Below are 16,254 nucleotides of genomic sequence, written 5' to 3' on the forward strand. Positions count from 1 at the left end.
ATATATCCATGATCAAGTAACAAGCAACAACACAAAGAAAGTTAAAAGTCTGGAAACAGTTTTGGCACAAGTGGATTCCAAGTTTTGCTAATTCATAGAGTACGGATCCTTTATTCGGCTAATTTTATATGGCAGAGACTCTTACTTTAATTATATAATAGGGACTGCTAATTATATAACAGGGACTGATAATTTTAGGGACTGCTAATTATCTGGCTAAATTTATCCGTTTCCCTGAATAGTCATATCCCAGCTTGTATTGTTTGTAAATTACTGTAAAAATAAACATGTACATAATTACACAAGTAAACATTCATGTGACTTCAATGGCAAATAAGTTGACCTTTTATCAGCACACAACAAAAGAAAATTAATGGAGTCGAGCAAGAGTAATAGATGTGGATTTAATAAACTGTAAAGCATATATATATTTGGTTTCTTCTTCCTCCTAAATCAGATAAATCATAACTGAATTACTTATGTATATTCGCAAATGTGTGCTGATGAAAGTTGTTGTGTATGCTAAACTTTGACAAACAATACTAAAATACTAAGCATTTTGACAAACACATGGTGGGCAATATATATAATATACATAAAACTAACCTAATTTTAAAAACATAACCACAACAACAACTACAAAACACATAATCACATCAACTACAACATGAAAAAAATAATTAATAAAAGATATAGGAGGGAAAACATACATTAAAATCCATGAAAATTATAGAAACTAAGATGAATTGAGATGAGAGAATCGAATGAACAGAGGACAGCAGTTTCGGTGAATCGTGGAAGGACAGCAGCTCCGGTGAAGATTACTGTAATCGTATGATAGTATTATATATTATATATATATATATATTATAGTAATCATAGTATAGTAATTATTATATTATATTAATCGTGCACATAAGATTGAGTAAAGTAGAGTTTGAGGGAGAAGAGTATTGGGCCGGGTTTAAATAAAAAACGTTAAACGAGATTACGTTTTTATGTTTTTTAAAACGGCACACGAGGCTCTATTATAGAGTGACATTTGGGGCCAAAAAATGACATTGAGGGCCATTTGACCCAAATAGTGACATTTGGAGTCTTTTTTCCACAATGTCATAATGCCCCGGAATGTATATTACGCTTTTCTTAAATAACAAAAGATCCTATTGAGTATCCAAAGAGCGCTTTACTCACGTTCCTAACTTCTCCGACCTGGGCCCAACAGCCATTATTGAGTATCGTTCCATTTTCACTTGAGTATCGTCGTTGTTCAACATCTCATCTCTTCGATTAATCATATGTGAGCTTTACGCTGTGTTTGGTTCAACGGAGGGGAGGGAAAGGGAGGAATTTTAATAGAGGGGAGGGGAGGGGAGGGATATAATATTAATTCTATTTGGTTGAAGGAAGAGAGGGGAGATGAATTAACTCATTTTTATGTTTGGTACAGGAAGGGAAGGGAGGGGTTTATAATTAAAATTACATATAAGTCCTTTGGAATATATGTAAGTGTTAAGAAGGTGTAGGGTCATTTTTGTCAATAAAATTTCTCCCCTCCAAAAAACCCCAAATTGGGAGGAAACAAAATAAGACTCATAAGGGATTTTGGGCCCCATCATTTCCCTCCCCTATTAAAATATAAACCAAACACATTTTTTATTTTAAGAACCCTCCCTCCCCTCTATTTTCTTCCAACCAAACACGGGCTTAATATTTTGTTCTTATTACATATTGATTGCTAGTTGGTTTATGTGGTGATTTGATTTTTGTCTACTCTTAATTTACTGAAAGATTGAAGTTTTTATCTAGGGTTTGTTTTTCTTGTTTCAAGTTGAATACGTTCTTTTGCTTTCTTCTTGTTTTGCATTCTAAGTTTAATTAAAAGTGTTTTTATTTTTTTTTATAGGCCCTAATTTTATAGAGTAATGGCAGCATTGTTAAGGAGGAAGAACAAGCTTTATTTAAACTTGAATTTCTGTGCTCTGGGTCATGCCCACTCTACTGAGCTTCGTGCTTTTACTACTTTCACATTTTATCGGGAGAATTACAACAACAATGTTGCAAATTGGGGGTTGGGACTATTCAGGCATAGCTGTTACAAAAATACCAATATTCAATTTACTACAACTGCTTCACAATTCCTTCGTTTTGCTTCCACAAACACGCAACCGAGAGGAGAAGACTTTGCTGCTAACAACATAGTGGATCAACCTTGCTCTAGTAGCACAAAAGCAAGTTGGCAAGAATCCTACGATGTTGCATCTAAAGTTTTACGTAAAATATGGAGCACCATTTCTGGTATAGGTCCCCTGCTGAGAGCTATGGCCAATATGACCAGGTTTCAAAAGTTTCAATGAGTTTGTTTGTTTTTCAAATTCGAGATTATAAATATATACTTTAAAAAATTGTTTTTGTGCTCTTTTTATTCTCTCAGCCACGATTGGGTCTTAGCATTCGAAGAATGGAAAGATGATTTTCATCATTACCGTGGAATTTACCTAGAAAGATATGAACTTATGTTTTACGCTGCAAAGATCAGTATGAGGTTACTGGTTAAGATTTTTCTTGGGAAGAGACTATCTCATAGGGAGAGGCTGCTACTTACCCAAAGCACAGCTGATTTATTCTCGCTTGTCCCCGGTTTTATGTATAATTTTGTTCGGTCCATCGAATTCATGTTACCAGTATTCCTCAATCCATTCCCAATCATGATATCTAAACAGGTTCCCTTCCTCTTTTCTTTCAAGCTGTCCTTTGCTGCATTTCACTCTAGCAACTTATCTATGTATATAATCTGCATCCATCAAATGTTGTCGACTCAAACGTGCGCATCAATCGGTAGGTTGATCTCTTATCATCTGTGCTTGCAGGGAGCACTGAAAAGGAAGGTGAACAGCCTAAATGCAAGAAGTGAATTTGCATTTTTTCTTCAGGACACAGCTAGAGCATTGATCAAGTTAAATGTGAAACAAACGGTTTGGGATCATGATGATTTCCAGAGCCAAGTCAGTATGCAGTTTCGGGTATCATCTATGGAAATCTCAAAATTTCAGTTTCCTTATGTTGCTAACTGTTAGTTTTTCTTGCAGTTTAGAAGATTTATGCCCATATCAAATGAGAACATCTTGTTCTTAGCCAGGTTGCTCAGTGACGAGCTTATTTTAGATATTATTAGCATGTAAGTGTTAGCAAATTTACCTTAGATTTCTTCTTGCAATTCTATTTTATATCATTTGTTTGATGAGTGAAAACTGTTGCCTTTTCCCCTGCCTAACAGAGCCCAATTAGTGAATATTTGCAATTGTATGGGAATCCCTCCGTGCGGAACAGACGAATATTTACGTCTCATGCTTCGGAAAAGACTAAAAACGTAAGTTGAATTTGTTCTTCCATGTCTATGTGAACTTGCTTAATAAGCTGCTGGCTGCTCTGGTGGATCTGAATTCTCATACAGTTTTGTACTAGTTTTTATTGTGTTGCTTGATCCATATCTGGCATGATAATATAATGAGCTGTCCTATAGCATGATATTTATGAAGCAGGAGGTAAAACTGAAGTAAAAAAGTGTCGTACTGTTCTTTCCACTGATATATTTTCCTCAATTTGTGTAGAAAATTGTTGTTATTGTTATTCTAGAATTCTGTGGAACTTGCAAATAAGTTTCAGATGTCTTTTCATGGTAAATTTTATTAAAGCAATATCATCGTGCATATGTCTCGGTATTACTGACTATATCTTCTGAATGCAGGATTAAAAAAGAGGATAAGGAAATTAACGAGAAGGGTGTGGAGTCTCTTTCGGAAGCTGATCTTCATAAGTGTTGTAGAGAGCGAGGTATACATTTGGTGGAAGAAATGCGTCAACAGGTTTTTGAGCAAATCTTGAAGCTGCATTTTTTTTATTCACCTAAGATGTGGCGGACATGTTATTGTACCGATTTGACCTGGATCAGTAAAATACATGGCACATCAAACAAATGAACAAATAGGTCAATCTATCCCTAAGATGAACCCCTTTCAGTTTTCAACAGATCTTCTATCAAACTATGTATTTTAAACTCAAAGAAATGCAACTATAAGGCCTTGATCTGTACAATAGATTAATATGTGGAGGGCTTTCATAAGTAAATGTTCTCTACTAGAAGGAGCTTGGACATTATGTTTGACAAATTTGCTTCTTTTGTGCAGCTTTACTCTTGGTTGGATTTATCACTGAATCATCAAATTCCCCCTTCACTTCTCATTCTCTCCATGTATAATTTATAATTAACTCTTCCATATGTTCTTTTAAACTAAGATCTGATCTCACCAGTTTCTTTGTAAGTTACATGTGGTCGGATACTTCTCTCTTAGTTTTGTTATATAAGTATCATTTAATGTGATTTACAGAACCTTCGCCACGACCGAAAAGTCAAAGCCTGAAGAAGCTATTTTAGCTACAATGTTTTCATTTCCACATGAGTTAGCACTTGTTGCTACCGCCAGATCCTTATCATGTCCAGATGCTGCTTATGACAAGAGTAGAAGACAATTCATTCTAAGAATGCAAAAGAAACTGATCAAGGTTATTTTCCTTTTACTCTGTAGTTTTATAGCAAGTTTGGTGCTGTTGTATGCAATCAGTTATTCGGCCTCTTCCAGTCAGTCATCACCACTCATTGGTGAAAGTTCACACCAAGTCTGGGATGTTTAGGCCGTGATATTCCATGGAAATTGAAAGATTTTTTTTAGAAAAATAATGGTGATCTTTCAATTTAATAATTAAGAAATCAAGACTTCATTTTTTTAAAAATAAATAGACATGAGCCTGCCAGGTTCTAGCCATGAGTTTTGGTACAAGGTAAGTATGGCCCATATATAAGTGTAGTTGAGGCTAAATGAATAAGAGAATGATACTAAAAATATGGAAGAACTAAGCACATAATTGTTGACTTGCAACTGCCTTATGACTTGCTTATAGCATACTAATCATTCAAACTGAAGCAGCTTGATATCATGTTTTGTAGGATGAAAACATAAGGAAAAAAGTAATGTCTGATATGAAGCAATCTGTTACTACTCAAGATGATCCGGCTCTAGAAGAAATGACCATTCCACTAGCATATGCAGCGACAGAACAAGTTGAAGCAATTTCCGGGGACAAACAGAAAAAGCTTTGTGAAATTAGTTATGCAAATGCAGCTTTTTCTACTGCATTAGTAAGCGTCAAGATAACATGAACTTGCTTCGAACATTATGACCAATATCTCATTACTGTTGTTCAGTAATAATATTAATATTTCCTGTTGAAATGTGTAGCCCGTGATTACGGAATGCGAAAAGTTTTTGATGCTTGTCAAGAATGAGGTATGTCTTGTTCATGAGCATAGGGAGTCATCTCTTTTGCAAAATGGACTACTTCTTGTCTATAGTTGTTTTCCTCACTTACCCAACAATTTTGAGTTAATTATCTAGTGAGTAAAAAAACTCAGTCTGATATATCAAAGTAGGTCGCCAAAAGTTAAAATGGTAACCATTTGATCAGTGAAATAATTAAAATGTAAAGCACGTCAAGTCCAAAATGTATATTGATTAAAAATATTGACATGCTTTCGAACATGGTTGAAAAGTGAAAACATATTACTGATAAATCATTTCATCTGGTTCAACCTAAAAATAATATATCAAATCACATCTGTTATTATGTGTGTGTGTGTATTATATGACTCAGATTTGACATGATGAACCTGTACATGCTAATTGGTATTTTAAATTTTAATGATAGGAAAAATAAATTTTGATTGTGTTGTTTAATTATATTAATGAACTAATATTTTAAGTTACTTCTATAAAAATTCGTATTTTTGAAAAATTGTCTAAGATAGAATAGTAAATAGTTAGTGTCTACTAAATAAATGTGGGTATCTCCGTACATGTTTACTCTAATTTGGTTTACTGATTTGATATTTTAGGCCGACTTTAGTGATCCGTATTATAATTATTGTCTTTTGTAGAATTATACATGTATACCGTTTCAACATTTTTAGATATCATATGCCATGTGAGTGTTTTTCGGCCATTAAATTTTCAGGACTCCAACGGAACCTATATTTTTGTCACCTTAGTAGTCAAGTAGTAAGCAAAGATTTTTTTTTTAATTTCGGTAACATACTTGATAGATCAGGCTAGTTTAGTGACCCACTAGAAATTAAACCTAATTGTTCTCGTGAATAGCTTGTTCTTGTTGTGAGAACTATTATAATGTGACGACGATTAAAGTAGCAGTTTGCAGGAGTCAAACAATTTGTAATTACTTTCTACACTTGATTAGTTATATTTCTCACAAGTTTGATAATCATGTCTTGTTCGTGCTGGCATAACTTTCATACACTGCCGACCACAAATTTTGTTTACAATTATTACATTTAATACTTACAGTCTTTAGTGTAATTATTGCCCTCCATTCTTTGCATCAGGTCATAGAATTGTAGCTTCCACAAGGCCATCCAATAATAGATTTCATCAAGCTATTATTTTGTCTTTATATGTTGTGCAGAAAGGATTATCTGCCATTAGGTTATGTATGTATGTATGTTAGCTTCTTGGAATCCCTAATTATTAAAATCGCTCTCTATTACGTAGATCTTCAAAAATCTCAATTGTTCTAGAGTTGTTGCTCATGATGGACCTTTTTTTCTTTTTAGATAAATCTTATTGACATAGAGGGTGAATATGATAAAAAAATTGCCATGAAAGCAGATAGAGCTGCCCGTGAGGTGAATGAGCAAGATGCTGTATTATGTACTGATGAGGAGGTTTCATCAGGACTGGCAAAATGGGTAAGCTTGTAAAATTTAAGACTTCACCAATTAACTTACTAGCTGATGTATTGGGCATTGGTTGTTCTTTATTCCCTTAAGGTATCCATCTTTTTTCTTTGTCATAATTACAGGCTGATGTCATGCTCCAAAACCTTGATAAAGAAATTGATGATGTCGATGCTGTATTATGTACTGATGAGGAGGTTTCATCAGTACTGGCAAAACGGGTAAGCCTGTAAAATTTAAGACTTCACCAATTAACTTACTAGCTGATGTATTGGGCATTGGTTGTTCTTTATGCCCTTAAGGTATCCATCTTTTTTCTTTGTCATAATTACAGGCTGATGTCATGCTCCAAAACCTTGATAAAGAAATTGATGATGTCGATGCGGAAATTGGTTATCGTTGGCGAGGTCTTGACCGGTAAACAGAATACGTCCATATTACACTTCGCATATTATTTTTAGAATAATTCAGCAACTCGATACACTTGGTAAATTTAGTGAGCTACATGTGCGATTGACTGAAATAGGCAGTTTCCTAAACATGCCACATCGAAGCTTAAACATAACATGAGAGTTTTTAAAACAAAATGTTGTCAATATGAAACTCCTAGGTTTATACAGATGAGGATTATTCATCACTTCTCCTAAAGAGAACGTGTTCATATTGCACTTTGCATATTATTTTGAGAATAGTTCAGCTACTTGATAGTTGATACACTTGGTTAAGAGAGTCAACTATGCATCTGATTCATTGACATATCACATAGGCGGTTCCCAAAACATGCAACATCGAAGCTTATATGTAACATTAGAGTTATTAAAAACATGACAGTTCTGAGTATGAAAACTCCTACATCCATACATATGAGAATTATCCATCCTTTTTTGTTATGGTTAAGAATAGTTTATATCTGATTGATTAATGAAGACGATTCCCAAAACATGCAATATTGAAGCTTATATGTAGCATTGGAGCTATTAAAAACTTAAGCATTGGGAATATGGAAACTCATATATCTAGACATATGAAAATATTATGGTTGTAACCCCGTATCCCAAACAAATACGTCCATATGACACTTTGCATATTACTTTCAGATAGTTCAGCTACTCGATGCACTTGGTAAACAGAGTCAGCTATATATCTGATTGATTGACATAAGCAGTTCCTAAACATGCAACATCGAAGCTTACATATAACATTGGAGTTAATAAAAACCTAAGCGTTGTGAATATGAAAACTCCTAGATTCATACAGATGAGAATTATCAATCCTTTTTTGTTATGGTTAAGACTTGAGAATAATTTATATCTGATTGATTGATGTTGGCGGTTACAAAAACATGCAACACTGAAGTTTACAGTTACGTATAACATTGGAGCTATTAGAAACTTGAATGTTGTGAATATGAAAACTCCTATATCTATACAAATGAAAATATAATGGTATTACACCCAAATTTATATAATCTTTTTGACTATATAGTAAGTTGTATGCAAATTGAATGACAACTGCTTTTGATGCTTGGCCCTTCTGAAAGATGGAATTAAGACACAGGAAATATTCAGAAAATACTACTGTCAATTCAATTAATGAGTCATTATATTTTCCACTTTCAAAATAATATTCTTCATATGATATGACTTTTGAAAGTTTATAACCTAATTATTATAATAGTTACTAGTATTTGTATCACGGTACCACGTATTTCAAGAGTAGTAATCAACTACAACGAAGTAAAGGTACATTATTTAATATATAAAAGACAGGTTGTAAAAGTTGAAGGTCAATATTTTCGGTGAAACATTGGAGAAGTTTTAATATATATCTGCAAAGTTGGGAATCTTAGATGTCTATTCACGGATGCGAATTCTAAAATTGAATTTCTAATGTTAGACACAGCTTGCAATTTTGATTGAGGTATTAAAGGTGAAATGTTTTCTCTTTCATCCTCCTCTGACAAACTACCTTTTTTTTACTTCAGATACTGCGACGGGACAGTTAGTCCGGAGATGGTTGCAGCTGCAGCTTTGTACTTGAAGGATGCTATGGGCAAGGAGGGGATTCAAAAACTTATCAGCAACATTTCAGATCATAATGGTGAGTAGTGGTATAAATTTTGTTATATAAAATTTGCTGATTCATTAAATACATATATGTTACCTCTCGCGTAAATTCCTTTCTCATCTTGAACACCGTAGAGTTTCTTTCTGATAGGTTATCAGCATGAGTGTTTTGCCTAAAATTTTGAGGTCAATGTAATAGATATATATATACACACACACACATATTAGTTCAGATAGATGTGTAGTAAGTTCTTTACATTTTACTTTTTTATTCTTGGGCTTTAGGAATTGCTTACTTTTCTTAGTGCCGGTTTGGTTTCATGTGGTTATTTACTTAAATCAGATGATATATTGCGCTGATCATTAATTCCTTTATCAAGTTTCTTAAAATTTGGACGAAATGTTGTTTGTGATTTAGTAAGTTGTTCTTACGAAGTGTATGTCATTTAAAGGAGGGTGGGTAAACAACCTCCTAGTTGGATTGAAATTTTTACTTTCAAGAAGTTACTCTTCCCATATAAGTTGTCAACCAAGATAATATTCTATTTTCTAGGAAGTTCAAATTCCTTTACATTTGCACGTGAACCATGATAACAAACACTATCCTCTTTTGTGTATAACACACATATATACAATTTGCAAATTAGATGAGCTCTGGAGTCTACACTATATTTTGTCGATCCTCTCTCTCATTTAGGTGTTAGGTGTTGCAAGATTTGAAACAACCCTAAAATTCAAGCTGGGAAATATAAAATAGGTCGCAGAACGCTTTGTTTTTTACGGTAGCTCAATCTTCAGGGAGAACTTTTTATATGATAGTTAATGTTACCAGACATAATTTTGTTTTTGTTTTAAATTACAATTAATATTAGCAACACAAATTTAGAAAATAATTTTCAGTATATAGAATACAATGGTGAAATGTAGCGGGTACATGGTTTTGTTCAGTTTTGGATAAAATCCGAATTGAATCACAATACCAGTTTTTTGGTTTAATGCAGCAATTTCAACTGCAAAATTGTATTTGGTGCGGTTTAGCTGCCTATTGAACATTTCAGTGTAAATTAAATATAGTTATAATTGATTTTAGTATTGTCATTTGTAGCAAAAATATTAAATATTTTATTAAAATCAAGAGCTTTGTTAACAATAAAGAAGAAAATAGATCATGTGCTATTGTAAATCATTCAAGTACTCTCATTAACAAACATGAATCAAATATAGTACATAGAGTAGAAAGGTTACGTGCAATTACTGTTATATACACCAAAGCTTGTTGAACATATTTCAGTGTATATTTTATGTCAATGTGTATAAAAGAATTTTGAAATATTCGTAACCTACTAACCCAGAATAAAGAAATTTTAGCTAACATATGAGGTATATAAATACGGTACTAAAAATAAGGGTAGTGATATATGCACACCCTAAACTTATTTATGCACACCCTCTAAAATTCTTGGACTAAACTCTCCCTACTTCTAGCTTTGGTAATATAAATAATAAAATCAAGTGTTGTTAATAATATGATACTCCTAAAATGTAAAAGCTAAGTTAGAGTGTTTCTTATTATTAGATAATACAAATTTATACTAAAAGAAAAATAAGAAATTACACTTTTATTGTTTACAGATGCACATCACTACATCACTACATCAGTAAGGTACCGTACCGGTGATAGTGGGGGTATGTTAATTAACGAGTTGGATGCTAATGAAATAAATTATTTCGTTTAATAACAATTTTTTATTATTTTAGGACTTCATAAATAAATCAAGTCAAATTATGGAGGATATTGTTGTGTATAATACTCAACTTTAATTATAAGAAACAAGACAAGGTTATTTTGGTCTAGAAAATAGTTAGGGTGTGCATAAATAAATTTAGGGTGTGCATATATCACTACCCGAAAATAATTCTGTTATAGAAGAAAATAATATGTATGATAGATACAACAGGTTTTTACAAACAATTAAAAATAATAAAAATGAAAATTTCACATATACTAACAGAAGAGAGATGTATAACTTGTGATTAGTATTCTAATAACCATATTTTTGTTAAATTTTTTAGAAGGAAATATGAAAATGAATACTTAGACGCCGGGGTTTAGAATAGAGTGGTCAATTCTGATTGGTTGTGAAATAATTTTAGAATTTTGATCTGGTATTGTAAATTTATTAATTTTGGATGTCAAATAATACTTTTAGGTTGTATAATATCGAAATATTTATAAAACTTAGAATTACAAATAAAAGATAGTATATGAAAAAGAGTAAATATGAAGGTGTTTATGTAGAATTTTAAATGATAATCTCTACATGAATTGAAGGATTCGTAGCTAACCAATGTGTGTAATATTTGTATGAGTATATGGTACTAAAATATAATTCAACTAATTACAAATTTACCAGTTTATTATAAAGCAATCAAATATTCAGATAAATATTTTCTCTTTCAAAAATTTAACTCGGGTACTGTAATAAAATAGATCATTAGTCTCTGCTAGGTTCTTTAAAACACAAGTTTGATGTTAAATAGTTGAAGTTGAGTAGGCCCATGTACTGATCATTTTCTTACCATGCCACGATACATGTATAATGTATCTGGGACTGATACAAGTGTTCGAAAGAGATATTCTGCCAACTTTTAGAAATTCATGGACAGACTAGCTTTCTCTGGTTTTTTTGTTCACCCACAGGTATGACTGGTCACGTAAGGAGTTAACACTTTTGACACACTGATTTTCTTTGTCTGGTTTGCCCGATCTTTGTGGGGTTTAGATCAGTGAACTTGGACCTACAACCCAAAAAACTTAGTGATGATTGTAATAATATACAGAGATGTTTATAATCTCAATTCTCTCTAGCCAAACCATATAGTTTTATGTGATCTGGTATGAAACTATGGTTCTTAATATAAAAAAAGATGACTGATTAAATTTTGAAGAAACTAAAATCAATAGTTCTATTTTTTTCATATTTTTTTCTGGGATCTAAACGTATTTAATGTAGATCATTACAATATATTATGTAGTACACAAATTACTAAAAGTGATTAGAATATTAATATTTATAGGAATAATTTTTATCACAGGGACACTAAATTGAACAAAATGAGTCCATCTTTGGCGATTTTGTCCCACTACAATAGCTTTAATTTTCTGGTTTTATTTGTGATATTTTTTTACTCAAATAATATTAGTATGTACTTGAGTTGCTTGGTATTGCTGCAAATGAATATACAAAGTAGTCAAATGAAGTTAATATATTTAAGATGGCAAAGGTTGTACATGTTAAGAGTAGATGGACAATCTAAGTGCTGGATACTTCTTGTGTGGGTTTCAAATTTGATGGGATGTTTCTAAACATAGATGGACTTTGTAGAGGTTATAATTTTAAAAATAACACTGTGAGCACCAATTATGCTGGATACATACGTACGTATCTGTCTGTGTGCGTGCGTGCGTGCGTGCATGCATGCATGCATGTATTTGGGTTATTTATGTATGTTATTGGTTGGATTGGGTGAAGTTAATTTTGTTTTATTTGGGTTCTTTGCAGGAGTTGATTTGGTTCCTGGCGGCAAGATATTGCGTGAGACCCTTATCACGTGCACTTGTGTGGGATTAGTTCCATACAATGGTTTTCGTGGGTATTGTTTCTCTTTCTTTCTTTTCAGTGTGCCTATATTTGTGTCTGCTTTTTTTGATTTTGGTATAGTAGTGGCAATGGACAATGAACATAGTTTTTGGGGAATAACTAGGTAGATTTTGTAGCATAGGGCGTCTTTCTCTTTTCCTTGAAGCAATCTTTACTATCTAACTTCTCCTTCTGATCCCAAGACCACGAATTGAATGAGTTGGCACGAGAATATCACACGGTACCATTCCTGCATTTTCTCTGTCAGGCTAGTTACACTTCTTCACTGACGCAAATTTCTCCTCTTCTTCCACAATTTTCCCAAATATACTAAAAATTTAATCCAATCAATAGCAAGAGCGCTGTGGGACAAAAATACCCCTTTTTGGTACTTTATGTTTTACTTGCCTATCTATCTTTGTTAGTTCAATTTCAGCTTTTCGTTTCTTTTTTATTTGTGCTCGTAAATCAGAGGCATGACCCTCGTTTTGTGAGACCATGTCCAGTTAAGTGTCCATCACGGGTTTTAGGGAGCGAATAAGGGGATTTTGGCTGGTTTTAGCTTTTGGGGGAGGTAGTTGTAAATTTTGTAACCCTGATTGGTAAATTTCTTCTGCAAAGGTGGATGTGGTGTGTGTCCAAGAGACCGGGTATTGGGGGGGGGGGATAAAAAGGCGATTTGTGGTTTTCTGAGAAATGGTATGAGTATTTGTTGTCTACTGACCTCGAGGACAAGGTAGTAGAACTTAATAGATGAATTGGTAGAATTTTGTCTATTAGCTTGGTGCCTGGGGGATTGGGGGGAGCTTGGTGCCTGGGGGATTGGGGGGAGGGGGCTGAGGGGTCAATGTGTTTGTACGTATGCACCACAAGTTGGGTCTGAGTGAGCTTGACAAAAAATAACTTCTAGGTTTTTTTAGGTTGATTTGGTTCGTAGTGTACACGGTGATCAATATTTTGGGGTGATATCTATCGGCACATTTGGGGAGAGGCGGATGGCTACCCTGGGGGTTTGGTTTCGCCGCTATGAAAAATTTCTGGCCCTGCACTCTTGGAATTTGTAGCTGTGCACTGTTTGGTGATTTCAAACACTTTTATTAAAGAAATAAGATGAACATTGGATCACCTTTTGGAGTGGGGGAGTAACACCTAAATTTTTGGAGTGGGGAAGTAACACCTAAATTGATTAATCTTGTGCTTAGGAGAGACTACGGTAGGTGCAAGAGGTCTTCGCGAATGAGACTTGTGCTTCAGTGCACTTGGTAATGGATCTATCTATGAGGAGCAATCGAATGAACAGAAATGGGTAGACTGAGGATGTTTCTTAAGAATTTGAAGGGAGAGAAAGCGACAGAATAACCTGAGAAGCTTGATCTTTGGGAAGTAAATGATGATGACTCATCCGAGGTTTGGAATGTGCTTATGCACTACTTTTGATTCAAAACTAAAGGTAACCGGGTTCCGACTTTATCAGGTTTTTCCTGTCTGCCGCCATCTAGCTTTTCAAGGTAGAAACTTGGACTCGCTTGCCTGAATAGAGGATGGTGGAGTTCAGTCCCAGCCTGGGACCATTTGTCTCTATTACTGTTTTACAAGGCACCCTGTATATAATATTTTTCCAGTTTAACATAGCTGGCAAGCGATACCAATTGGCTACAAATATAACGACAACAAGTGCTTTCCTCTGGTCGCTTCTCCAATAAACACTCACCCACGTGACCAAACGAAAAAGGTATAAAGTGGACCGCTTAAAACAACCTGTTTCTTCTTAACTCCTCCATCTGCTAGCAGGTGAAGCACTCATTATGTTTACTCCTCCTTGTTCCCAATGTTCCTCCTATTGCTCTAAGTGGCAGCTCAGCTTGTGATCTCATGGGCTTCCCTGCGAGACCAGAGTACGCTCAACAGTCAACACTTCTCTTCCTGTCGGAATAAGATAGGAACCTGCCAAGGCCATAACAGGCCTCTTGTTTATGGTGGTACATTGTTTCATTTCAGGGTTGGCGCTATTATATATTCCTCCTTATGCTTGTCTTTTCTTTTGCTTCTTTTTAATTTAACAGCATATGAGAAGTTTCCTGCCTTCAAAAAAATGTTAATTTCTTTTGTTTACCATCAAAGCAACATATTTTCTTGGTATAATTATTAATTCTTTGTGAATTAACTAATGAGATATTCTTATAGATATCCCTAAATTTTCCTCAATGTTAATGCAGGAAAGGTTGTGATGTTTTCAAGACGGGAAGATGTGTTAACATAATCACAGATGATACCTCTAAGATCTAAAATTGCGCTGACTATGAAAATCTGCTATTAAATGTTATATAATGTAATGAAAATTCTTTGATTATAAATTTGGTGGATTCTTTGTTATTAGAAGGGAATTATATGTCATGTATGATATGTAAGCAATTTAGTATTTCCAGATGTGTGTATGTATCTAGTCTGTAGTTGGGGGGGGACCTTGAAAACCGAACCGAAACCGGAAGTCTTCGGTTTTTGAAATAAAAAACCGCAACTGCAACCGATGGATCGGATCGGTTTCGGTTTTAAAAACTCCGGATCGGTTTATATCGGTTCGGTTTCGGTTGCAAAACCGGTTAGAAAAATGTATTGCATAATGTCTAGGCATCGTGTACAAAGACAATTTTTCTTATATATTTTGCATTGTTAGAATGTCTTATTGATGAAATTGCGAGAAAACAGACAAGTAACAAAAAGTAATACTCCATACTGCATTATCCTGGAAATTGAATTCATTTATATGTAATCCAATGGAGTGGATCATGTTTTCACTGAAGTTGTGACAATATACAGTTGTAACAGTTTACAAGACATGACCTAAACATTAATAAAGAAATTTAATTTTACTTAATTGTGCAGGCCAGCCATACACTTCCAGCATTGAGCAAACACACCACAGTTCACATTCATTGTCATCGGAACTCAACTTCATGTTGTAAAATATGAAAATTCCAAGACTGCATTGCGTCTTCAACTTCTCTATTCCAAGGTTTCGGATTCATACATTGTACAATCAAACTGGATGCATTGAGCTGGCTTCTGTACAAATGTAGATGATTTTTAAATACAATAAAAATATTTTTTACAATTTACAGCATGGTGCACATCAGTAAAAACGCTACCATGGTGGATAGTATATGAGGTAGTCTGATTAGAAGGCAGTTATATTAGTATATTAGAAGGCAGTATATCAGGTCAACCATAAACTTCTGAATGCATCCTCGAATGTGTAGAGGAAGAATATTGCAGGCACGTTCCCGTCTCCAACCTAAAAAGACTAGTCATGGAAATGTCAGAAAAGCCCTTTACATGGTTTTGTTCAGGGGTGTATGCGGTTTGGTGGGGTTGGGAGGTCAAAATCACGTCAAACCACATATAGCGGTTTTTTTAAAACTTCAACCTCAGTCGCATTTGCGGTTGAGATTAATCGCGACTTTTTCAACCGCATGATTGCGGTTGGTGCGGATTGACTTGCGGTTCAACTACTGACATATATGATAAATGACAAATAAAAATAGTTCATTACAATTATATTTATCAAATTTTAGAAATTTGTAAAAATCAAATGTAATACAAAAGTATAAGTGGTTACTGCAAATTATATATGGTCGTTTCTGCGTTTGATGATATATATTATATCCGAAAACCCCAAACTCTTTATCTTTTAATTCTTATACATGTATTATATATTATATTATATTATAATATATATATTTAG

General features: G+C 33.9%; 1 protein-coding gene across 3 annotated transcripts; it reads left to right on the forward strand.

Annotated features, from left to right (window-relative positions):
- The first annotated feature begins 1,165 nt into the window (after positions 1–1,165).
- On the forward strand, positions 1,166–15,188 carry LOC141687201 (uncharacterized). 3 transcript variants are annotated; one of them, XM_074492396.1, is made up of 17 exons: positions 1,166–1,300; positions 1,907–2,338; positions 2,435–2,723; positions 2,871–3,005; positions 3,090–3,178; positions 3,278–3,370; positions 3,749–3,866; positions 4,188–4,252; positions 4,389–4,563; positions 5,006–5,197; positions 5,298–5,345; positions 6,683–6,817; positions 6,931–7,026; positions 7,140–7,222; positions 8,790–8,905; positions 12,435–12,525; positions 14,729–15,188. In XM_074492396.1, the coding sequence occupies exons 2-17, from the start codon at positions 1,926–1,928 to the stop codon at positions 14,796–14,798; spliced, it is 2,208 nt and encodes a 735-aa protein (XP_074348497.1). In that variant the 5' UTR covers positions 1,166–1,300; positions 1,907–1,925; the 3' UTR covers positions 14,799–15,188. The 3 variants fall into 3 exon arrangements, with proteins under 3 accessions (XP_074348497.1, XP_074348499.1, XP_074348498.1); XM_074492397.1 differs by lacking the exon at positions 1,166–1,300 and adding an exon at positions 1,705–1,810; XM_074492398.1 differs by lacking the exon at positions 14,729–15,188 and having other exon boundaries at positions 8,790–8,915.
- The last annotated feature ends 1,066 nt before the right edge of the window (positions 15,189–16,254 follow it).

This window comes from Apium graveolens, chromosome 9, assembly GCF_009905375.1.
Source record: "Apium graveolens cultivar Ventura chromosome 9, ASM990537v1, whole genome shotgun sequence".
Classification (NCBI taxonomy): Eukaryota; Viridiplantae; Streptophyta; class Magnoliopsida; order Apiales; family Apiaceae; genus Apium; species Apium graveolens.

What these genes read in the sequence shown, in the direction of transcription:
- LOC141687201 (XM_074492396.1), top strand. Translation starts at nt 1,926, where the DNA reads ATGGCAGCATTGTTAAGGAGGAAGAACAAGCTTTATTTAAACTTGAAT. An exon ending in TGGAAGAAATGCGTCAACAG is followed by an intron (nt 3,867 to 4,187) that starts GTTTTTGAGCAA and finishes TCTTTTGTGCAG; the next exon opens with CTTTACTCTTGGTTGGATTT. An exon ending in CAACATTTCAGATCATAATG is followed by an intron (nt 8,906 to 12,434) that starts GTGAGTAGTGGT and finishes GGTTCTTTGCAG; the next exon opens with GAGTTGATTTGGTTCCTGGC.